This window comes from Drosophila serrata, unplaced genomic scaffold (genome assembly GCF_035046125.1).
Source record: "Drosophila serrata isolate PLE 108 unplaced genomic scaffold, ASM3504612v1 contig_184, whole genome shotgun sequence".
Lineage (NCBI taxonomy): Eukaryota > Metazoa > Arthropoda > Insecta > Diptera > Drosophilidae > Drosophila > Drosophila serrata.
The window spans coordinates 9,068,536-9,085,277 of NW_028257082.1; the positions used below are offsets into that span (position 1 = coordinate 9,068,536).

General features: G+C 47.4%; 4 protein-coding genes across 7 annotated transcripts; 2 read left to right on the forward strand and 2 right to left on the reverse strand.

Moving 5' to 3' along the window:
• The first annotated feature begins 670 nt into the window (after nucleotides 1-670).
• On the forward strand, nucleotides 671-1,787 carry cato (cousin of atonal). Its single transcript, XM_020948975.2, has one exon. It carries the CDS (start codon nucleotides 1,116-1,118, stop codon nucleotides 1,716-1,718), a length of 603 nt encoding a protein of 200 aa, XP_020804634.1. The 5' UTR covers nucleotides 671-1,115; the 3' UTR covers nucleotides 1,719-1,787.
• An 881-nt stretch (nucleotides 1,788-2,668) lies between these two features.
• LOC110177754 (uncharacterized) lies at nucleotides 2,669-8,227 on the reverse strand. Of its 2 annotated transcripts, XM_020944627.2 has the most exons (4): nucleotides 7,738-8,227; nucleotides 7,554-7,677; nucleotides 3,496-7,491; nucleotides 2,669-3,442 (listed from the first exon to the last, which is right to left on the reverse strand). In XM_020944627.2, the coding sequence occupies exons 1-4, from the start codon at nucleotides 8,053-8,055 to the stop codon at nucleotides 3,432-3,434; spliced, it is 4,449 nt and encodes a 1,482-aa protein (XP_020800286.2). In that variant the 5' UTR covers nucleotides 8,056-8,227; the 3' UTR covers nucleotides 2,669-3,431. The 2 variants fall into 2 exon arrangements, with proteins under 2 accessions (XP_020800286.2, XP_020800277.2); XM_020944618.2 differs by having other exon boundaries at nucleotides 2,669-7,491.
• A 594-nt stretch (nucleotides 8,228-8,821) lies between these two features.
• Nucleotides 8,822-14,310, forward strand: Khc (kinesin heavy chain). 2 transcript variants are annotated; one of them, XM_020950416.2, is made up of 4 exons: nucleotides 8,822-9,584; nucleotides 10,744-11,203; nucleotides 11,619-13,495; nucleotides 13,552-14,310. In XM_020950416.2, the coding sequence occupies exons 1-4, from the start codon at nucleotides 9,438-9,440 to the stop codon at nucleotides 13,987-13,989; spliced, it is 2,922 nt and encodes a 973-aa protein (XP_020806075.1). In that variant the 5' UTR covers nucleotides 8,822-9,437; the 3' UTR covers nucleotides 13,990-14,310. The 2 variants fall into 2 exon arrangements, with proteins under 2 accessions (XP_020806075.1, XP_020806083.1); XM_020950424.2 differs by lacking the exons at nucleotides 8,822-9,584; nucleotides 10,744-11,203 and adding an exon at nucleotides 11,204-11,310.
• csul (protein arginine N-methyltransferase 5) lies at nucleotides 14,307-16,609 on the reverse strand. Of its 2 annotated transcripts, none has more exons than XM_020950441.2 (6): nucleotides 16,119-16,609; nucleotides 15,614-16,058; nucleotides 15,393-15,558; nucleotides 15,171-15,333; nucleotides 14,603-15,111; nucleotides 14,307-14,547 (listed from the first exon to the last, which is right to left on the reverse strand). In XM_020950441.2, the coding sequence occupies exons 1-6, from the start codon at nucleotides 16,603-16,605 to the stop codon at nucleotides 14,383-14,385; spliced, it is 1,935 nt and encodes a 644-aa protein (XP_020806100.1). In that variant the 5' UTR covers nucleotides 16,606-16,609; the 3' UTR covers nucleotides 14,307-14,382. The 2 variants fall into 2 exon arrangements, with proteins under 2 accessions (XP_020806100.1, XP_020806091.1); XM_020950432.2 differs by having other exon boundaries at nucleotides 15,614-16,073.
• Between the last annotated feature and the right edge of the window lie 133 nt (nucleotides 16,610-16,742).

Consider the following 16,742-nt stretch of genomic DNA (forward strand, 5'->3'; position numbering starts at 1 on the left):
TAGCTTCGAATTGATTACAATAATCTCCCAATGGATCTATAAATCGTGGAAAGGTACATTCATTTAATGAGTTACTACTCCTCATTGATATTTAATTGTAATGATATGTGATCATTGCCAGTTAATAGTTTGATGCGACTGCTGGCTAGACGGCAAATGTCGTGTGTCTGCGGTGGATTCTACCTTTGCAGGACATCCAGGACAACCACTACTCATCTGAATGCGCCCTGACCATATGTTAGGACCCAAACCGAAGGTGGCTCGGTGCAACATATGGTCACTAGACACGAGCCACAATGCAGTTCTCGGTCGGCGAGTTAATTGATGGCCCAAACCGGCCAGTACAGTAGCTCATCTTCGCAACCCTGCTACTCCTATCCCTCTCTATTCCTGCGTGTATGCATGGCATTTCGTGAATTTAAGCATATATGATATCGAAAAAATTTTTAGTTTATGCGGAAGGGGAAAAATATGGCTTGGAAATGTTGACTTTTTCGTCTTTCATTAAGCTTTAGTGTTTTGGAAAACGTATTTGTATTATTTATTTATTGTTTATCGTCTTTATTTAATTTAAACACGAATTAGGCTTCGCATAAACACAGTATCTTTCTCCCTCTAGCTCGTGTGCTGTTGAGCGTGAAAGTCACAAATTACAAAAAAAAAAGGAAGAGAAGCGAGGAGTAGGAGAGGAGGCAAGGAGATCACAGGCATGATAGCACCAATTTGGCAAGCTATGACGCGTGGCCCATGCGCAGTACGAGCCAGAGCGGGACATCTGATGAAGTGAGAACACCATGCGAGTGTAGGCGTGCGCAAACGAAAGAACGAGACAGAGAAAGAGAGAACGAGAGAGTCGACTTCTAACCCCTAACCGTGTGGCAGGGGGTAAAAGTAACCCCTCCACGCGAGTAGATCCTTCGGTTGGGATATGGTAATAACGGCAAGGATCCCTCCCGATCCCGGGGTCATTTGCGGGCCGCTTACACAAACTTGGTCAGCGGATGGCGGCGGTGAAAATATTTGGAGAACGCATCAGCGGGGGTTGAGTACCGACCTCTTGGATCCGATCAGCACTCAGTTGCATCGAAACTTCAGAGCCGCGCGGTTCATCTGCCATGAGCTACTACTACTCCTCTGCGTCCGAGGAGGACTGCAGCTCCCAGTACCTGGGCAGTCCCAACTACAACCTGACTGGGATTCCCGCTGCCACGCAGGATTACGCCCAGACGGCCTACCTATCGCCCGAATGGCAATTCCTGGATGGCTCGGCCGCTGGAGTCGAACTGGCCACCATCTCCTCTGCCTCTTCGATGGAAATTGCATTGCAGTCGGAACTGGGTGCACTGGAAGCACACACTGGCAGACGTCACCAGGATAAGTCTGGAGAGTCGGATGACCAGAAAAGCAGTCCCGGCAACCAGCAGACCAACCTCAGTCCCACAGTCCAGAAGCGGCGACGACAGGCAGCCAATGCCCGGGAAAGAAAACGCATGAACGGGTTGAACGAGGCCTTCGATCGCCTGAGGGAAGTGGTGCCCGCTCCATCCATTGACCAGAAGTTATCCAAGTTCGAGACCCTACAAATGGCCCAGTCCTATATCCTGGCCCTGTGTGACCTCCTCAACAACGGTGAAGTGGAGGTGGATGCGGCGGCCTACTCTATCTTTGGCAGCGGCAGCGAGAGTAGCTTTGGAATTGGCGGAGGGTCCTCTTCGTAATTAGATACTCTAGTTCTCTTTCTGTATTTAGCACTAAGCTTTGTGATTTTCATCTTACTGTAGAATAGTCTAAAGATAAAAGGAAATAAATAAAACAATATGAGTGAAAAATATTTAAAATTAAAACAACAAGTTTACGATTATATACCAGGGGACAGAGGGCCTAAATCGACACGGCTGTTGATGCTGATCAAGAATTGATATTGTTTTTATGGTTGCAAATGACATCTTTAATGCGTTGCTACAAGGATATAATAATGATAATTAATGGTTAAACAATTCGAATTCAATTTGCTAGTGTATGTAGGGATTTATTAATTTAGGGATTTAGGGATTAATATTATTTCAAAGCATATATACTCATTTTTTGGGTTAATCAAAGATTTTTTAAGTATCATGACTTAGCCTAGAATGCATTAATTTCAATTGGAATAGCTTTTCTATGCTAGTTTTTATACGGTGAACAAATCTGCATATTAAGTTTTAAAATTTAAAAATTGAAATTTTAACGATGTAGCCCCTTATAAAATTTTCAATATTTTGAAAAAATTAATTAAAGCCAGACATAGCTAGATCGACTTAGCTGCTGATGCTGATCAAGAATATATATGACTATAGGGTCGAAAACGACACCTTCACTGCGTTTTAAGCTTCTGACTGAAATTGTAATGCCCTGCAAGAGTACATTTATAGAGATCACATCTTTCCACATGGAATTCCCAGATTCAATTGACCATCAGTTTGTTGGCTATGCCTCAATGGCTCCAAAAACGATCGTAAATTAATTACTAAAAAGTTCATTGATAGGGGAATGCAAGTTTTGGGCTAACCCCGAAACCGTTTTTCAAATTTTCCCGCCACCAAGCGGAGCGGCGATGCATGACGCCCCTGGAGTCCTGGCTCAGAAGACCTTCTTGTCTCATTGAATAAAAGGCAGCTGAGTCCAGCGCTTCGGTTGGGCACTATTCTTTATATGATTCAATGGCCGTGGCCAGGGAAGTATGTGTGAAAACATAACAACTATGGACTGATCACAGAAGTGCATTTCGCTTGGGCTTCGTAGGCGGCTTGGGAGGCGGTGGCTTAGTTGGATGCGGCGTAGGATTTACATCTGTGCCACTGTTTCGGACCGTGATCCGTTGCACATCCACTGCGTCCGTGCGGAAAGAGTTTATTGAGGACCGGAAACCAGAGATGGGAGGAAGCAAGACGATTACTTCCTCCTTGTCTTTAGCCAAACTCAAGTTCTGAATGGAATTGCGATTCGTAGGCAGGACGATGGGGTTCTCAGTATGAATTTCAGCATTTCCTTTGTCGGATGGCCGGTCAACGGAATGGCACCGCGATGTTGGCCCAACTAAAGCTGTCGTCAGCATTGTTTGAGGGGAAACAATCGACTGGGTGCTCCGCCTGAGTCCAGAACTGCCTGCTATAATGGTTTGCTGAAGGTAATCCTTGACGATGCCCATCGTGGTGTCTGTCATGCCGGGTGGTATTGCAAAGGAACTTATCGCAGAGATCTTCTTAATCGGATGGAAAGGCGGCGATGGTAATACTGAATCGGACGCTGGGTTGACCCAGGACACGTTCTGGAAGCCGGAGAACTGCCGTTGGCAGTGCAACTGCTTCCCAGACCCCTGTCCTGGGTCATCCCGGCGCGTATCCCATCGTGCAATTGGCTCCTTTGGCACGACAATAAGATACTGCTGGCTGTTATCGTCGTCCTGTAATTTGCAAATAAAATATGAGGCCGAGTTTAAGTCATTGAGCAACTTGCTGTTGACAGCTGCACTTGTGTCCGTGGTCCTTCTGGCTCCGCCCTGGGCAATACGTCTTCCATTCGAAGAGGAGGTAGTTCGTTTCTTGGCCGTCTCACCAGGCTGTATCTTCGGAGGACCTGAGTTGCGAGTGGGGCTGGCGGCTGCGGATTTAAGCTTTAAGGACCTGACGTTCTTCGAGGGACCGGCGGATCCCGGTCTAGGCTTTTTTTTCTTGCAAGGAAGCGAAACATTACATTCTGGTACCTGCACTAATTTCGTTTCCCCGGAGAAAGGCAAGTCGATGTTCAATTTATAGGCTCCTTGCCATTGATTGTTGGCTGTGTCAAGTTTGAGAGCCTCAATTCCAACTTTATCATCGAAAGGACTTCCATTTCCGGCTGGATTTCGTTTGCTGGACTGAGTTAGCTGTGGTTCAAAAGGTGGTCCGCAGTGGCAAGCACAAATTTCTTCAGCCCGATCACACTTTGCTTTCAGCGTTGCGTTATCTTCAGGGCATTTGCATTCGCAATCACAAAATTCGAATTGATTTTCTTCTGATAAGACGTCTTTCGTAGCGTCATTTTGGGTGCACTTATTTTGGCTGGTGTCGAGAGTTTTTCTGCAAGTCCTTTTTTCGGGCCTAGAACATCGCGTACTTTCAATCTTTTGTTCCCTTTGATCGTTTCTACACCGAGGTCCCGGGCAGCATGGAGGAGGCTTCCTATCACACCTATGTTTTTTTTCATCGTAACTACAAAAACAGTCATAATCTGAATCGTATACATCGGTTCCCTTTGACTTATACTCTTGCTTCCTTGGAGACTGTTTGTTATCATAACGCTTGGGAATGTTACTTTGACAGTCGCATTCCGATTCGTATACATCGGTTTTCTTTGATTGACGACATGGAGAGTTTGTTTTATTCGTAGGCCGTTTGCATCCCAGTTCCTTGTACTTCTGTGCGTTCCTAGGAGATTCACACCTTCTTCCACAACAACCGGATCTATCAATTTTCCTGTTATACTCATCGCTATCGCTACTGCAAGCGCAGCCATCCAGAAAATCATTCAAATTTTTCTTGCACCTCTTGGCACAACATTCTTCACAACAGTCATAATCATCGTCTATATCGGCATATCCCCTCTGAGATCTTGCATTATTTTTATAAGACTCATTCCTGTCGGTTCTTCTAGGACGGCATTTTGAGTTTTCTTTAGGTCCATCATCGCAGCACCGATTGCATATTCGACATCTTCCCTGGTCATAATTATTATCATCTGACGAACATTCGCAATCGTTGGCATCCATTGGACCAGTCTTTTTCTTCGGTCTCTGAAGAGAAGAGCAACCCTTCTTGGGTCTATCGCAATCTGTATTATCGTCCCTAGGTCGTGGACACTTTCTTGACGCAGATTGATTTCTACAGATATTCTTCAACTCCCTTTCGTCATAGCATTTTCTTGACTTTCTTTTTGGAGACGCACAAGGGTCCCTGCAAGGTGGTCTTCTTGACGAATAGGGACACGTGTTATCAGTGCAACAAGCCGGACAAACTTCTATTTTTCCCTTTCCTTGATCTTGTCTATTTTTAGGTCTTAAACAACATGTATCGTCCTTGTCATCACATGGTCTTGTTGGCCTATTATCCCTATTTCTGCTATTTCTGCGGTGGGGACAGGGTATCCTCTCGTTGTCGGATTCGCATTCGCATTCGATCTCTTCTGGAGGAGGTCTACATCGATTCCTGGTAGTTGGTTTTCTGTCATCTTCGTAGTCACATTTTCTAGGCGGCGGTCTTGTCTTCCCTGCGATTCTGTCTTCGCGGTCATACCAACATCGGTCCGCTGGCATGCAATAATCCCTTGGAACCCGGCGACAAGGCGGATACGGCGGACACGGCGTACACGAACACGGCACACATTGCGAATCATCCGTGGGCAGTGTGCACGCTTTAGGCTCTTGGGCACCATTGCAGTTCTTTGTTGGTAGTTTCAATGGCTGGCAGTCCGGGTTTTTGCAATCCACATAATCGTTTCGCTTTGGCTTCTTTCGACCCTCGGGACTGGGTTTTCTTGGGCAAGTGGTCTGGTCCAATCTCCGTGGACAATCAATGTCAGGGTTTCTTCTGGTCGGTGCCTCGGAACAATCATCGCAATCATCAGGCCTACGTCGCCTTAAAGTGGGGCACTTATCATAGTTACAGTCAGTATTACACACATCTCTCTCTGCCATGGATTGTTTCCTTCCACCAGGGAACTCTTCATAATTTCTCTCTGGACCATTATTGCGACATCCCCTGCGATTTGGACTCTCATCATAACATCCGCGACTTCTAGAAGTATGGTCCATTTGGTCATAGCTTCTCGCTCTGGTGACATAATCCATCCTATCAACTTTCCTGCTCACTCGCTGTCTCTGATCTATATCTTGATCGCAGTCATTTAACCGTCTCCTTTGAGTGTCCAGCTCGTCGTCAGTGTATCTACCTTGATTTTGGTTACTTCTTCGGGTTGGATTATTCCTAGGGAGATCATCTGATTGCCATTGGCGATCTCTTTTACTGACACAACAACATCGAGGATCATCATCTTCCTGCTGTACGTTCCCTCCTATTATTGGCGCCTGCTCGGTATACCTGCTGGTGTCAACTGAGTACCTATTGTCCAGCTCCGGGGTTCTTGAAGCAGCACAGGGTGCCTGACAGACCTGAACATCTTGCTGAGGCGGAAGGCACGTTAAAGGTCTCTGTACTGGCACTGGAGCTGGGGTCTGTAGTTGTCCGCAAGGGTTCTCCGCACCACAATTGAACATGTTCGACTGATCCGGAATCGAAGTTCGTCCGTAATCAAACAGCGGATGAAGGGGAACATAATTCGAATTACCGTACTGCTGCTTAGAGCACAAGTTCGTGGGCTGCTGCGAGTTTATGGTGCTCTGGGTGCACTGCTGCTGCGATTGGTAGTAGTTTTGCTTGCCGGATGGCATTTGGTAGTACATGCTGTTCGAATACATTTGCTGGCCCTGCGGATCATTGTTGTAACGTTGTTGCACTTGCTGGTTACTCATGTAAGTATTGGATTCCGGCATTTGTTGGTTGTCGCAGTAGTTTCCTGTATCCAGCCCCTGCTGATTATACCGCCCGTAATCCAAATCCTGCTGATTGTTGTTAGTGCAGGGTGAACCACAGCCCGATTGGTAGTTAGTAATCTGCGGAATTCCATTCTGTGAGCATGCATGCATCTGGTCCTCGCCCGACTGCCGGCGTTCACTGCAGCAGTATGATGTGTTCCGGGTTTCCTGCCCCGCGCACTGACTCTGTATAAGTTCTTGTGACTCGCAGCAGCGTGATGGGGGCGTTACCACCTGAACAGTCAGGCAGTCATGTGAATCGCAGCAACATGAGTTCTGCCGGGCCATCTGAACCCTAAGGCGATCAGTTGAATTGCAGCATCCTGGTGAGTTCCGAGCTTCCTGCGCATCCAACTGAGCCCTTAGACGGCGGCATACGGCTTTGTTGTTCCGCCTCCAGTTGGTGACGCAGCAAGATTTGTCTCTGCCAGTGTTGGTAGGGTGGCACTTGGGAACATAAAAGGGGCGGGGTTGGCAGCAAAGCTTGGGGCCTGGTTCCGCATACCGGCACCTGCCTCTATTGTTTACGATTGGTCGACAGCAACATAGAGAAGACTGAGAGTGTTCGCACATCGACGAACATGAACAGCACTTGTGACCATACACACTAATCGCCCTGCGAGCACAACAATGCTCCAATGAACTTTCACTGTCTGAGTCGGTACATGGGCATCTCGGCATGCAACCCGGCTTTTTTCTCTTACACGGCACACAATAAGCCGTGGGATACCATCTGTTATTGTCGTTGCCGGAGGCTGTTCTGCTTTTTTCAATATCCTCTCCTTTTTCCATTTCTGGAGGCGTTGATGGCTTTTCTGGTTCCAGAATCAGCTTATAAAAAGTGTAATCGGGCTTGGAATCACTAGATCGTTTGCACAAGGAAGCTGGTAGTGATTAGAGGATTATATTATGTCAAGAGGTGGTGTTTGGAGAGAATAAGAGTCACCTGTGCCCTGAGAAAAAGTGGCCTCTGAAAAGTTTTGCGGGTATTTACTTAGGGCACAGTCCTTCCGGATAAGGGAATCCTCCAGTATACCGTTCAATTGACTCAAGCAGAAACTGGCCTTTGACTATGTTTTAAAAGCGAGTCGTAAGATACTTTTCAGATTGGTTAGTCTGCTGTCACTCACCTCCTCTGTCTCCTCGGATAAAACTTTACCCAAGAAGAGCAGATCATTAAAGTAGGAGTGTCGCGGCTCATAGCTATATCCCTCCTGTTTGCTTTGCCGGATGGCGGCACTCTCTGCATCGTAGTAGCTCCGCAGGGCTAACACCTGGAGCTTCACCTGGTCCGGGGTTAGGCCACTGTTCATTCCCCGCGTGATCTTCCGCCAGGCATCCTCCTGCGCAGTCCCGTTGAGGTATCCAGGAGAATGGGGATTCCATAGACACTCGCAGGAGCGATATAGACCGATGAGCTTCTGGGTTAGACTCTCGTTTGACGCCATTTTGCCGCACAGTCCCTCGCACTCGTTCCAAACCGGTCGGTGATCAATCTACCATAGTGTAATCTCTTCTATACGGAACAATTTAGGTTTTCAAGTGGTGTGTGTGCGAAATATAGACTATTCAAACATTTAAAGACCCCAACCCAAAAATGTATGACAGCAAATGCAAATCGATATTTTAATTGCCTTAAATATCAATCCATCTTCTTAATGTATTAGTCTTTATTTTAATATATGTAAAACTAGCTAAATCTGTGATAAAATAATATTAATAACAGCTAAATATAATAATTCTCAAACTTGAAATGTTTAATCTATGCTAATTTGGAATGCTTTTAATAACTACTATATATGGTACATATTTTAAATTCCTGAGGGTATTATAATTGCAGTGAGATTGTCATTTCCGACCCTATAATCCATATAAATTGTTGATCAGCATCAACAGGTGAATCTTTCTAGACATGTAGGAATGAACAAAATAATTGACTTTTAAAAAATTTTCAAATTTCAAAAAAAAAATACAACAATTTTAATATGCAGATTTATTATCATATTACAAATATGCACAGAACAGCTTTCCGAATAATTTTTAATGCATTTTTGGTTTAGTTATAAGTTTTTCAAACATATCAACACAATATCGTTACATAGGTTTAAACTTTCCGCCATTTTAGGTGAAAAATTAAGGGTACTAAAGAGTCGACCACTGCGTATAACAATTTTATAGTATATTGGTTTGGTATTTTTTGGGACTCCGGTGGTCATTGCGGTATGTTTTTCCGAGCCCTCGTGGCATTTAGCGTTGCAACAATCGCGGTCACACTGGCCACACGGGGCAGAATTAGGCGAAAATAGGCAAATAAAATTTCGAGTGACTAAAATTCGGTTCCTTTGTCGCATGCGAGTGCATTTAACGGCTGCATTAATCATTCCGGGCTTATGTAAACTAACGGGGCATCCAGTACCAAAATTTCCGGCCCTCAGCACCTAAGGGGCGAGACGTGTGTCTGGTATAACCACAAATTTTATTTTTTTCACTGCTGCGCCTCTCCTCTTAGCCGCCCCAAATTTTCGCGAGTGCGACGACGGTATCGGAACTGAAATCGGGAAGCAAGAATTAGGGAAACGAGTAACCCAAAATAATACCAATAAGGCAAAACGGACTCCCGCAATCTGAATAGTGACCCCAATTCGCATCCGTATCAGTTTTTTGTGACCGCGCCGTTCGGAAGAAACCCTGTGCAGTGAGTGATTCGCTCGTTAAATGACCGGAGCGACCCAGGCGAGGATTATCCACGTAAACAGCTGCCTGAGTAGAGGTCGCACCTAGAGCCTTTTCGATTCGATCTGAGCCAATAAAGAGAGCCAGAGCTGTGAAAATGTCCGCGGAACGTGAGATTCCCGCCGAGGACAGCATTAAGGTGGTCTGCCGTTTCCGACCGCTGAATGACAGCGAAGAGAAGGCCGGCTCCAAGTTCGTGGTCAAGTTCCCCAACAATGTGGAGGAGAACTGCATATCCATTGCGGTAAATAGAAGTCTAGTTCATTATTCGGTATCCCTTTGATGTCCGCCCCCCCATCCCCCCAGCTCGAGTGCCGCCACTATGTTATGCATTAATCTCTGCGTGCCGTGCCATGACGTCATGCCTATTAGCGAACATTACCCTTCCCCAATTCGCTGAGCAAATGGAACGCCAGCAGCAGAAAGAGAGAGGCCCTCGTCACTACTACTATTCGCAATTGGCTGTGGAGCCCCGAAAAAAATAAAGTAAAGCGAAAAATAGTTGGGAAATATTCACAGAAACCGCTCCAAATCAATAGCACTTTGCATGAAATTGATTTTCCCCGGGCTCGCCCGGAATGGGGGTGTGTGTTGGCGGTAAAAGAAGAGAAATACCACCCACAAGACATGCTCGAAAGCTGGCCGTTCTTTGGGGGCCGCATAAAAATGCGCTTTTCTAGAGTTTCCAGTCCGCCTTCGGTCGGGCGCTTACCTCACTTACAGTACACAGAAAAACACGGCAAAACACCAACACACACACCAAAGCACACACGCTTAGAGCGTTTCCCCGCCTGCCATCCCCATCCCGCTCCGTGCCACAGTGAGTCATGCACACGCAAAGCATATAAAAGAAGGCAAGAAAGACAGAAAACAATAAGAGCAACATTGAAGGCAACGGCATTCCGCTGGCCATATTAATGCTTTTTGGCGCTCTTCTTCGACATGCAGACCATATTTCATAACCGAGTTTTCCGCTAAACGGCGGCAGCAGGTGTAATTCATCATTTTCCTGGAAGCAAACTTAAGCAATTGAACCAGTTCCAAAAAAGAAAGAAGAAACAGTGGGACAGTACTAGTAGATGAGACCTCTCCATACATACATATGCATTATCATTACTCGCACTTCTCGCGCTCTCCACTCGCCTCTCTTTCTCCACCGCCTTCTTCTGCTTTGGCCGCTCGTTATTCACTATTCTTCCCCCCGCCATCGCCATCCACATTTCTTGATGCTCATAATTACAATCTGTTTCGCGGCCATGCGTTGAAAATGATTTGAAAGCCAGTCAGTCAGTCGGCGGGAAAGGCAGTGAGCTGGGCAGGGGGGAGGAGGAATCTCCGAAAGAAATTTCACCGCAACCATACACCGGGAAAAACTACAGCTCAATTCTTCCATATACCCGCAGGGCAAGGTCTATCTGTTCGACAAGGTCTTCAAGCCGAACGCATCCCAGGAAAAGGTCTACAATGAGGCGGCCAAGTCGATTGTCACCGATGTCCTGGCAGGATACAACGGGACGATATTCGCCTATGGCCAGACATCGTCCGGCAAGACGCACACGATGGAAGGCGTGATCGGGGATTCAGTGAAGCAGGGTATCATACCGCGCATCGTCAATGACATCTTCAACCACATTTACGCTATGGAAGTGAACCTGGAGTTCCACATCAAGGTCTCCTACTATGAGATCTATATGGACAAGATCCGTGATCTGCTGGACGTCTCCAAGGTGAACCTCAGCGTACACGAGGACAAGAATCGGGTGCCCTATGTCAAGGGCGCCACGGAGCGGTTCGTCTCATCGCCGGAGGATGTCTTCGAGGTGATCGAGGAGGGAAAATCCAATCGTCACATCGCAGTAACCAGTGAGTTTGATATCTATCAACTTGATAAGTCAAAGTATAGTAAACCCAGGCAGTCAGCGGATACCCGAAGGACATCATAGTATCCGTATAGCCAGTGTTTTGTTTATGTAAACCATTTCATTATAATAACTAGTTTTTAGTTTTTCCAGTGTACAGTTCAGCTTGACAATGATACAATATTATAATTAGCTTGTTACCAGCTTGGTTTCAATTAAGCGGCCATTGTCACGCCCTACTTTTTGTTTGGGAAAAACTTTTAACTATTTTAAACTTTTTCTTAGTTATATAGTTTTTAGAAAGCTTATTTGTCTGTGCTTACTTGACTTTTTTCCTTTAATTCCCATATTCTCATTAGTATGATTGTTTTATCTTCTAAGGAACGCAAACTAAATCTTTTAAATTACCTTCCTTCCAGACATGAACGAGCACTCTTCACGATCACACTCAGTATTCCTTATTAACGTCAAACAGGAGAATCTGGAGAATCAAAAGAAGCTATCCGGTAAACTCTACCTGGTCGATTTGGCGGGTTCCGAAAAGGTTTCCAAGACAGGCGCCGAGGGCACGGTCCTCGATGAAGCCAAGAATATTAACAAGTCGCTGTCGGCGCTGGGCAATGTAATATCTGCGCTGGCGGACGGCAATAAATCGCACATCCCCTATCGCGACTCCAAGCTCACGCGCATCCTGCAGGAGTCGCTGGGAGGCAACGCACGCACAACCATCGTCATCTGCTGCTCACCGGCCAGCTTCAACGAATCTGAGACCAAGTCCACCCTGGATTTCGGCCGACGAGCCAAGACCGTCAAGAATGTGGTCTGTGTAAACGAGGAGCTCACTGCCGAGGAATGGAAGCGTCGTTACGAGAAGGAGAAGGAGAAGAACGGCCGGCTAAAGGGAAAGGTGGAGAAGCTGGAGATCGAGCTGGCGCGGTGGAGAGCCGGCGAGACCGTCAAGGCGGAGGAGCAAATCAACATGGAGGATCTCATGGAGGCCAGCACGCCCAATCTCGATGTGGAGGCTGCTGCTGCGGCAGCGGAAGCGGCAAAAGCCGCCCAGCGAACTGCTCTCGCCAACATGTCCGCATCGGTGGCTGCGAACGAACAGGCCAGGCTGGCCTCGGAGTGCGAGCGACTCTACCAGCAGCTGGACGACAAAGACGAGGAGATCAACCAGCAGAGCCAGTACGCAGAGCAGCTCAAGGAGCAGGTGATGGAGCAGGAGGAGCTAATCGCCAATGCCCGACGGGAGTACGAGGCCTTGCAAACCGAAATGGCACGAAGCCAGCAGGAGAACGAGTCGGCAAAGGAGGAGGTCAAGGAGGTGCTCCAAGCTCTCGAAGAGCTGGCTGTTAACTACGACCAGAAGTCTCAGGAGATCGAAAACAAGAACAAGGACATCGATGCACTCAATGAGGAGTTGCAACAGAAGGCGACAGCGCTAAATGCCACCGGAACGGAACTGCAGCAGCTGAAGGACATGACCTCACACCAAAAGAAGCGTCTCTCCGAAATGCTGGCCAACCTGCTGCGGGAACTGGGCGATGTGGGCCAGGCTCTCGCTTCTGGCGAATCAGCTATCGACCTCAAGATGAGCGCTCTCGCTGGCACAGATGCAAGCAAGATGGAGGAGGACTTTACCATGGCTCGTCTGTACATCAGCAAAATGAAGACGGAGGCGAAGAATATTGCCCAGCGTTGCACCAACATGGAAGCCCAGCACTTGGATTCCAACAAGAAGATCTCGGAGTACGAGAAAGAGCTGGGCGAGTTGCGTCTACTCATTTCACAGCACGAGGCACGCATGAAGTCGTTGCAGGAGTCGATGCGCGAAGCGGAGAACAAGAAGCGCACCCTCGAGGAGCAAATCGACTCGCTGCGGGAGGAGTGCGCCAAGCTCAAGGCCGCCGAGCACGTTTCCGCCGTTAATGCTGAGGAGAAGCAGCGGGCGGTGGAGTTGCGTACGATGTTCGACTCCCAGATGGACGAGTTACGAGAGGCCCATACCCGTCAGGTGTCCGAGCTGCGCGACGAGAACGCCGCCAGGCAGCATGAGTTGGATGAGATGAAGGATGTCCACCAGAAGCTGCTCTTGGCCCACCAACAGATGACCGTCGATTACGAAAAGCTGCGCCACGAGGAGGCCGAGAAGTCCAACGAGTTACAGACCATCATTCTCACCACCGAGCGACGCGAACAGGCACGCAAGGACCTCAAGGGCCTGGAGGACACTGTGGCCAAGGAGTTGCAGACGCTACACAACCTGCGCAAGCTCTTCGTCCAGGATCTCCAGGTAATTAACAGATATACCTTCCCATAGTATTTTATACTTATCTATTCTTCTTTCAGCAACGCATTCGCAAGAACGTGGTGAACGAGGAGAGCGAGGAGGACGGTGGATCCCTTGCACAAAAACAAAAGATTTCCTTCCTGGAGAACAATCTCGACCAGCTGACCAAGGTGCACAAGCAGTTGGTGCGGGATAACGCCGACCTGCGCTGCGAGCTGCCCAAGCTGGAGAAGCGCCTGCGCACGACAATGGAACGCGTGAAGGCTCTAGAGACGGCACTGAAGGAGGCGAAGGAGGGCGCAATGCGAGACCGCAAGCGCTACCAGTACGAGGTGGATCGCATCAAGGAGGCGGTGCGACAGAAGCATCTGGGCCGAAGAGGGCCCCAGGCACAGATCGCCAAACCGATCCGCTCCGGGCAGGGCGCCATAGCCATCCGTGGCGGAGGAGCCGTGGGCGGCGGAGCAGCGCCGCAGGCTAACATTGTCAACTCGTAAAACAGATCGCCCCGCCACCCGTCGCCGCCCAGTTCAGCTCCGCTTTAAACTAAACTATGTGGATTACGTTATACATACATACTTAAAATAACTGATAATTGCCTTCGCTTAGAGATTTCGTGTCGCGATCGTGTGCAGCGCTTTAAATAAACATACATATTTTATATTATTTAATTAAATGAATGCGTGGAACCGGAAATTAATTAAATTTTACAAAACGAAAATAATAAAACCCACAGATATGTAAGGACATCTATGTACGTTAAGAGTATTTATAAACTTTTCAAACATAAACCTAAATAAAAGTCGCAGACAAATTAAGGTCTCTTCGGTTTTGATTCTATTTCCAGTCAAAAAAAATTTTTAACTACTTGGTATTGCATCCGTCAGATCCTACTCCGGCCACAGTCGCATGTTGTAGCCAATTCCGCAAATGTTTTGGTGCTCCCAGTCTTCGGGAGAGTTCACCACCTGCCACTCGTACCACACTTTGGTAGCGTCCACACAGCGCCAGTACTTGATGGATATAGACTGGCCCTCCTTCAGAGTTCGCGCACGCTGAAGAAAAGCAATATAATCAAATTCAATTTTCAGAGATCAGATATCTACTCACCGTAGGGAAAAACATGGGGAACCAGGAAAACATGCCAGGCGTATGGGTCAGCGGGTTGATGCTCAGGCAAATGTCCTTGTACAGATGAGTGTCAAAGTAGCCGCCAATGCCGTGCATCACGCAATTCTTTTTCGCTGTGAACTTGAGTACCTTGCAGCGCGTATTGTCGATCTTCTCATCGCGATTGGGATGCGTGAACTCGAACAAGGCCTGCGGCTCGTCGATGTGGTAAATGTTTTTCATCAGCACCACATAACCGCAATCGAAGGCAGTTGGGCTGGGCAACGCGCAGATATTCTGATACAAAATTGAAGACATCAAAGGATTGATGTACGAGGTGGATTTGTAGGGTATGCTGATGCCATCCGGCTTGAGCAGTTTCAGGGCACCGTCCAGACACTCAGGTGAGAGTTCGTTGTCGCCAAAGGAGCCTAGCAGCTCTGATACCATTATATCGGCCAGCTCTGGTGGGTCAAACTCGCGCATGTCCTTGGAGAAAATGTGCACATCTGAAGGGATTCCATGAAGATAATGATTTAACTTATAGCAGCTCATTTACACAGCTTACCCTTGTTGGCCCAGAGCGTCTTAACCATGTAGGAGAGTGTGCGGATGGCATTGGGATTTTTTTCGATAATGTACAATCTAACTTGGCGCTGGGCTAGCTCAGCGGCATTGAAAACAGCGCGGGCAAGCGGACCCCGACCTCCGCCCAGCAACATTATCACTGTCTAGAAAAGAGAACCAGAAAGGTAATAGCTTTCCAAACAATACAGCGGTTTTAACGTACCAACTTATTCTTGGCTTCATTGTCGCTAACACGATCCAGCAAAGCAGCCTGCACGGCGTTCTGATACAGCTTATATTTCACAGGATCTGTTTCGAATATCTCATACGTATAGGTGTCCAAATTGTCGCTCAGAGGCTGCAGGGGAATCTCAAGCACGTGTTCATAGCTGAGACGAGAAGCAATTTTAAGTCGAGGTCTTCTATAGTTTAACTCATTCAAACCTATTTATCTCGTGAATGTCGGTCTTCAGGCTGATGAGCTTGTTAAGGTAATCCGCATACTGGTTTAAGGCGTTGTCGTTGGGATTTGTGGATATAATTATGTTGGCTCGCACCGTGATGAAGTGCCCGATGATAACCTGCCACTCCTTCTTAAGTACAGCGTAGTTGGAGCGATTCCTCACGAACAGCGAGGATGGAATGATGATGGCTTCGATGGGTTCTCCCAACCAACGACGCACAGTCTCCTTGCAAGGCCGATCCGAGTCGTTCAGTTCGATCACCACCTTCACTTTGGGGTTGTGGTCGACGGCAAAGCGCAGCTTATTCCACCACGACCATGGATCAATGGTTTCCGCCTTGGCAATGTCTTCTTCGGTAGCATCTTTGCGATGCTCAAATGTGTCCAACTCCGGGTTGGTGATGGGTACACGGATTAACCAGTTGCCTAGGGGGAAAAGGTCTTTTCATAAGTTTTAAGAGCTTTCGCTCATAATCTGCGGCTTACCCTTTGTTTTGGCCCGTACAATAGCGGCTAGGTTCTCGTTTTGCGGGCTTCGAAGACGCATCATCACGTTACCAGAGTTCTGCAGATGCTCCGCCCAGGTCACCTCCCTCAAGAGCACCTCCTTGGCATGGGCGCGCAGCTTGGCATTCGGTGAGTCCACATTCACGTCGGACAACGTGAATATCACCTTCGAGTTCCATTCGGCGGCGCTCAGAACTGTGGCTGGATATGTGGGATCTGACTCGTGGGGCTCGAATGGCAACATATTGGCGTTGATTGAGGTGGCCACCACAGCGTACTTGTTATGGGTAGCCTTCTCGACAAACTTAGGGATGTTGCTGATGCCCTCCTGGAGCAGGCAGACGTAGTTAACCATTTTAAATATCTGCTCCGCCTCTTTAAAAGTGTCCAAAAATGCGGTGACCGGCGAAAGAGAGACCAAAACATTTTGTTTAGGAAATACTACGAAAGAACAAGCTGTGGTCATACTGCGGTGGTTTGCTAATTTTGTATTGTGCCCTTTACCACGAATGTTTTGAAATACACAATTAATATAACAATTAAATATTAATAATAAGCCATTAAAACTATCAGGAAGATGTTTGTTAATACATATTTAAAAAT

Excerpts from the sequence above, each read along its gene's own strand:
- cato (XM_020948975.2), top strand. The coding sequence starts at position 1,116 with ATGAGCTACTACTACTCCTCTGCGTCCGAGGAGGACTGCAGCTCCCAG.
- LOC110177754 (XM_020944618.2), bottom strand. The coding sequence starts at position 8,055 with ATGGCGTCAAACGAGAGTCTAACCCAGAAGCTCATCGGTCTATATCGC. Across the intron at positions 7,678-7,737 it reads TATCCGAGGAGACAGAGGAG|TCAAAGGCCAGTTTCTGCTT; the intron begins GTGAGTGACAGC and ends TTTAAAACATAG. Across the intron at positions 7,492-7,553 it reads CACTTTTTCTCAGGGCACAG|CTTCCTTGTGCAAACGATCT; the intron begins GTGACTCTTATT and ends AATCACTACCAG.
- Khc (XM_020950416.2), top strand. The coding sequence starts at position 9,438 with ATGTCCGCGGAACGTGAGATTCCCGCCGAGGACAGCATTAAGGTGGTC. Across the intron at positions 9,585-10,743 it reads AGAACTGCATATCCATTGCG|GGCAAGGTCTATCTGTTCGA; the intron begins GTAAATAGAAGT and ends ATATACCCGCAG. Across the intron at positions 13,496-13,551 it reads TCTTCGTCCAGGATCTCCAG|CAACGCATTCGCAAGAACGT; the intron begins GTAATTAACAGA and ends TTCTTCTTTCAG.
- csul (XM_020950432.2), bottom strand. The coding sequence starts at position 16,605 with ATGACCACAGCTTGTTCTTTCGTAGTATTTCCTAAACAAAATGTTTTG. Across the intron at positions 15,334-15,392 it reads ATGAAGCCAAGAATAAGTTG|ACAGTGATAATGTTGCTGGG; the intron begins GTACGTTAAAAC and ends TCTCTTTTCTAG. Across the intron at positions 15,112-15,170 it reads GACGCTCTGGGCCAACAAGG|ATGTGCACATTTTCTCCAAG; the intron begins GTAAGCTGTGTA and ends GAATCCCTTCAG.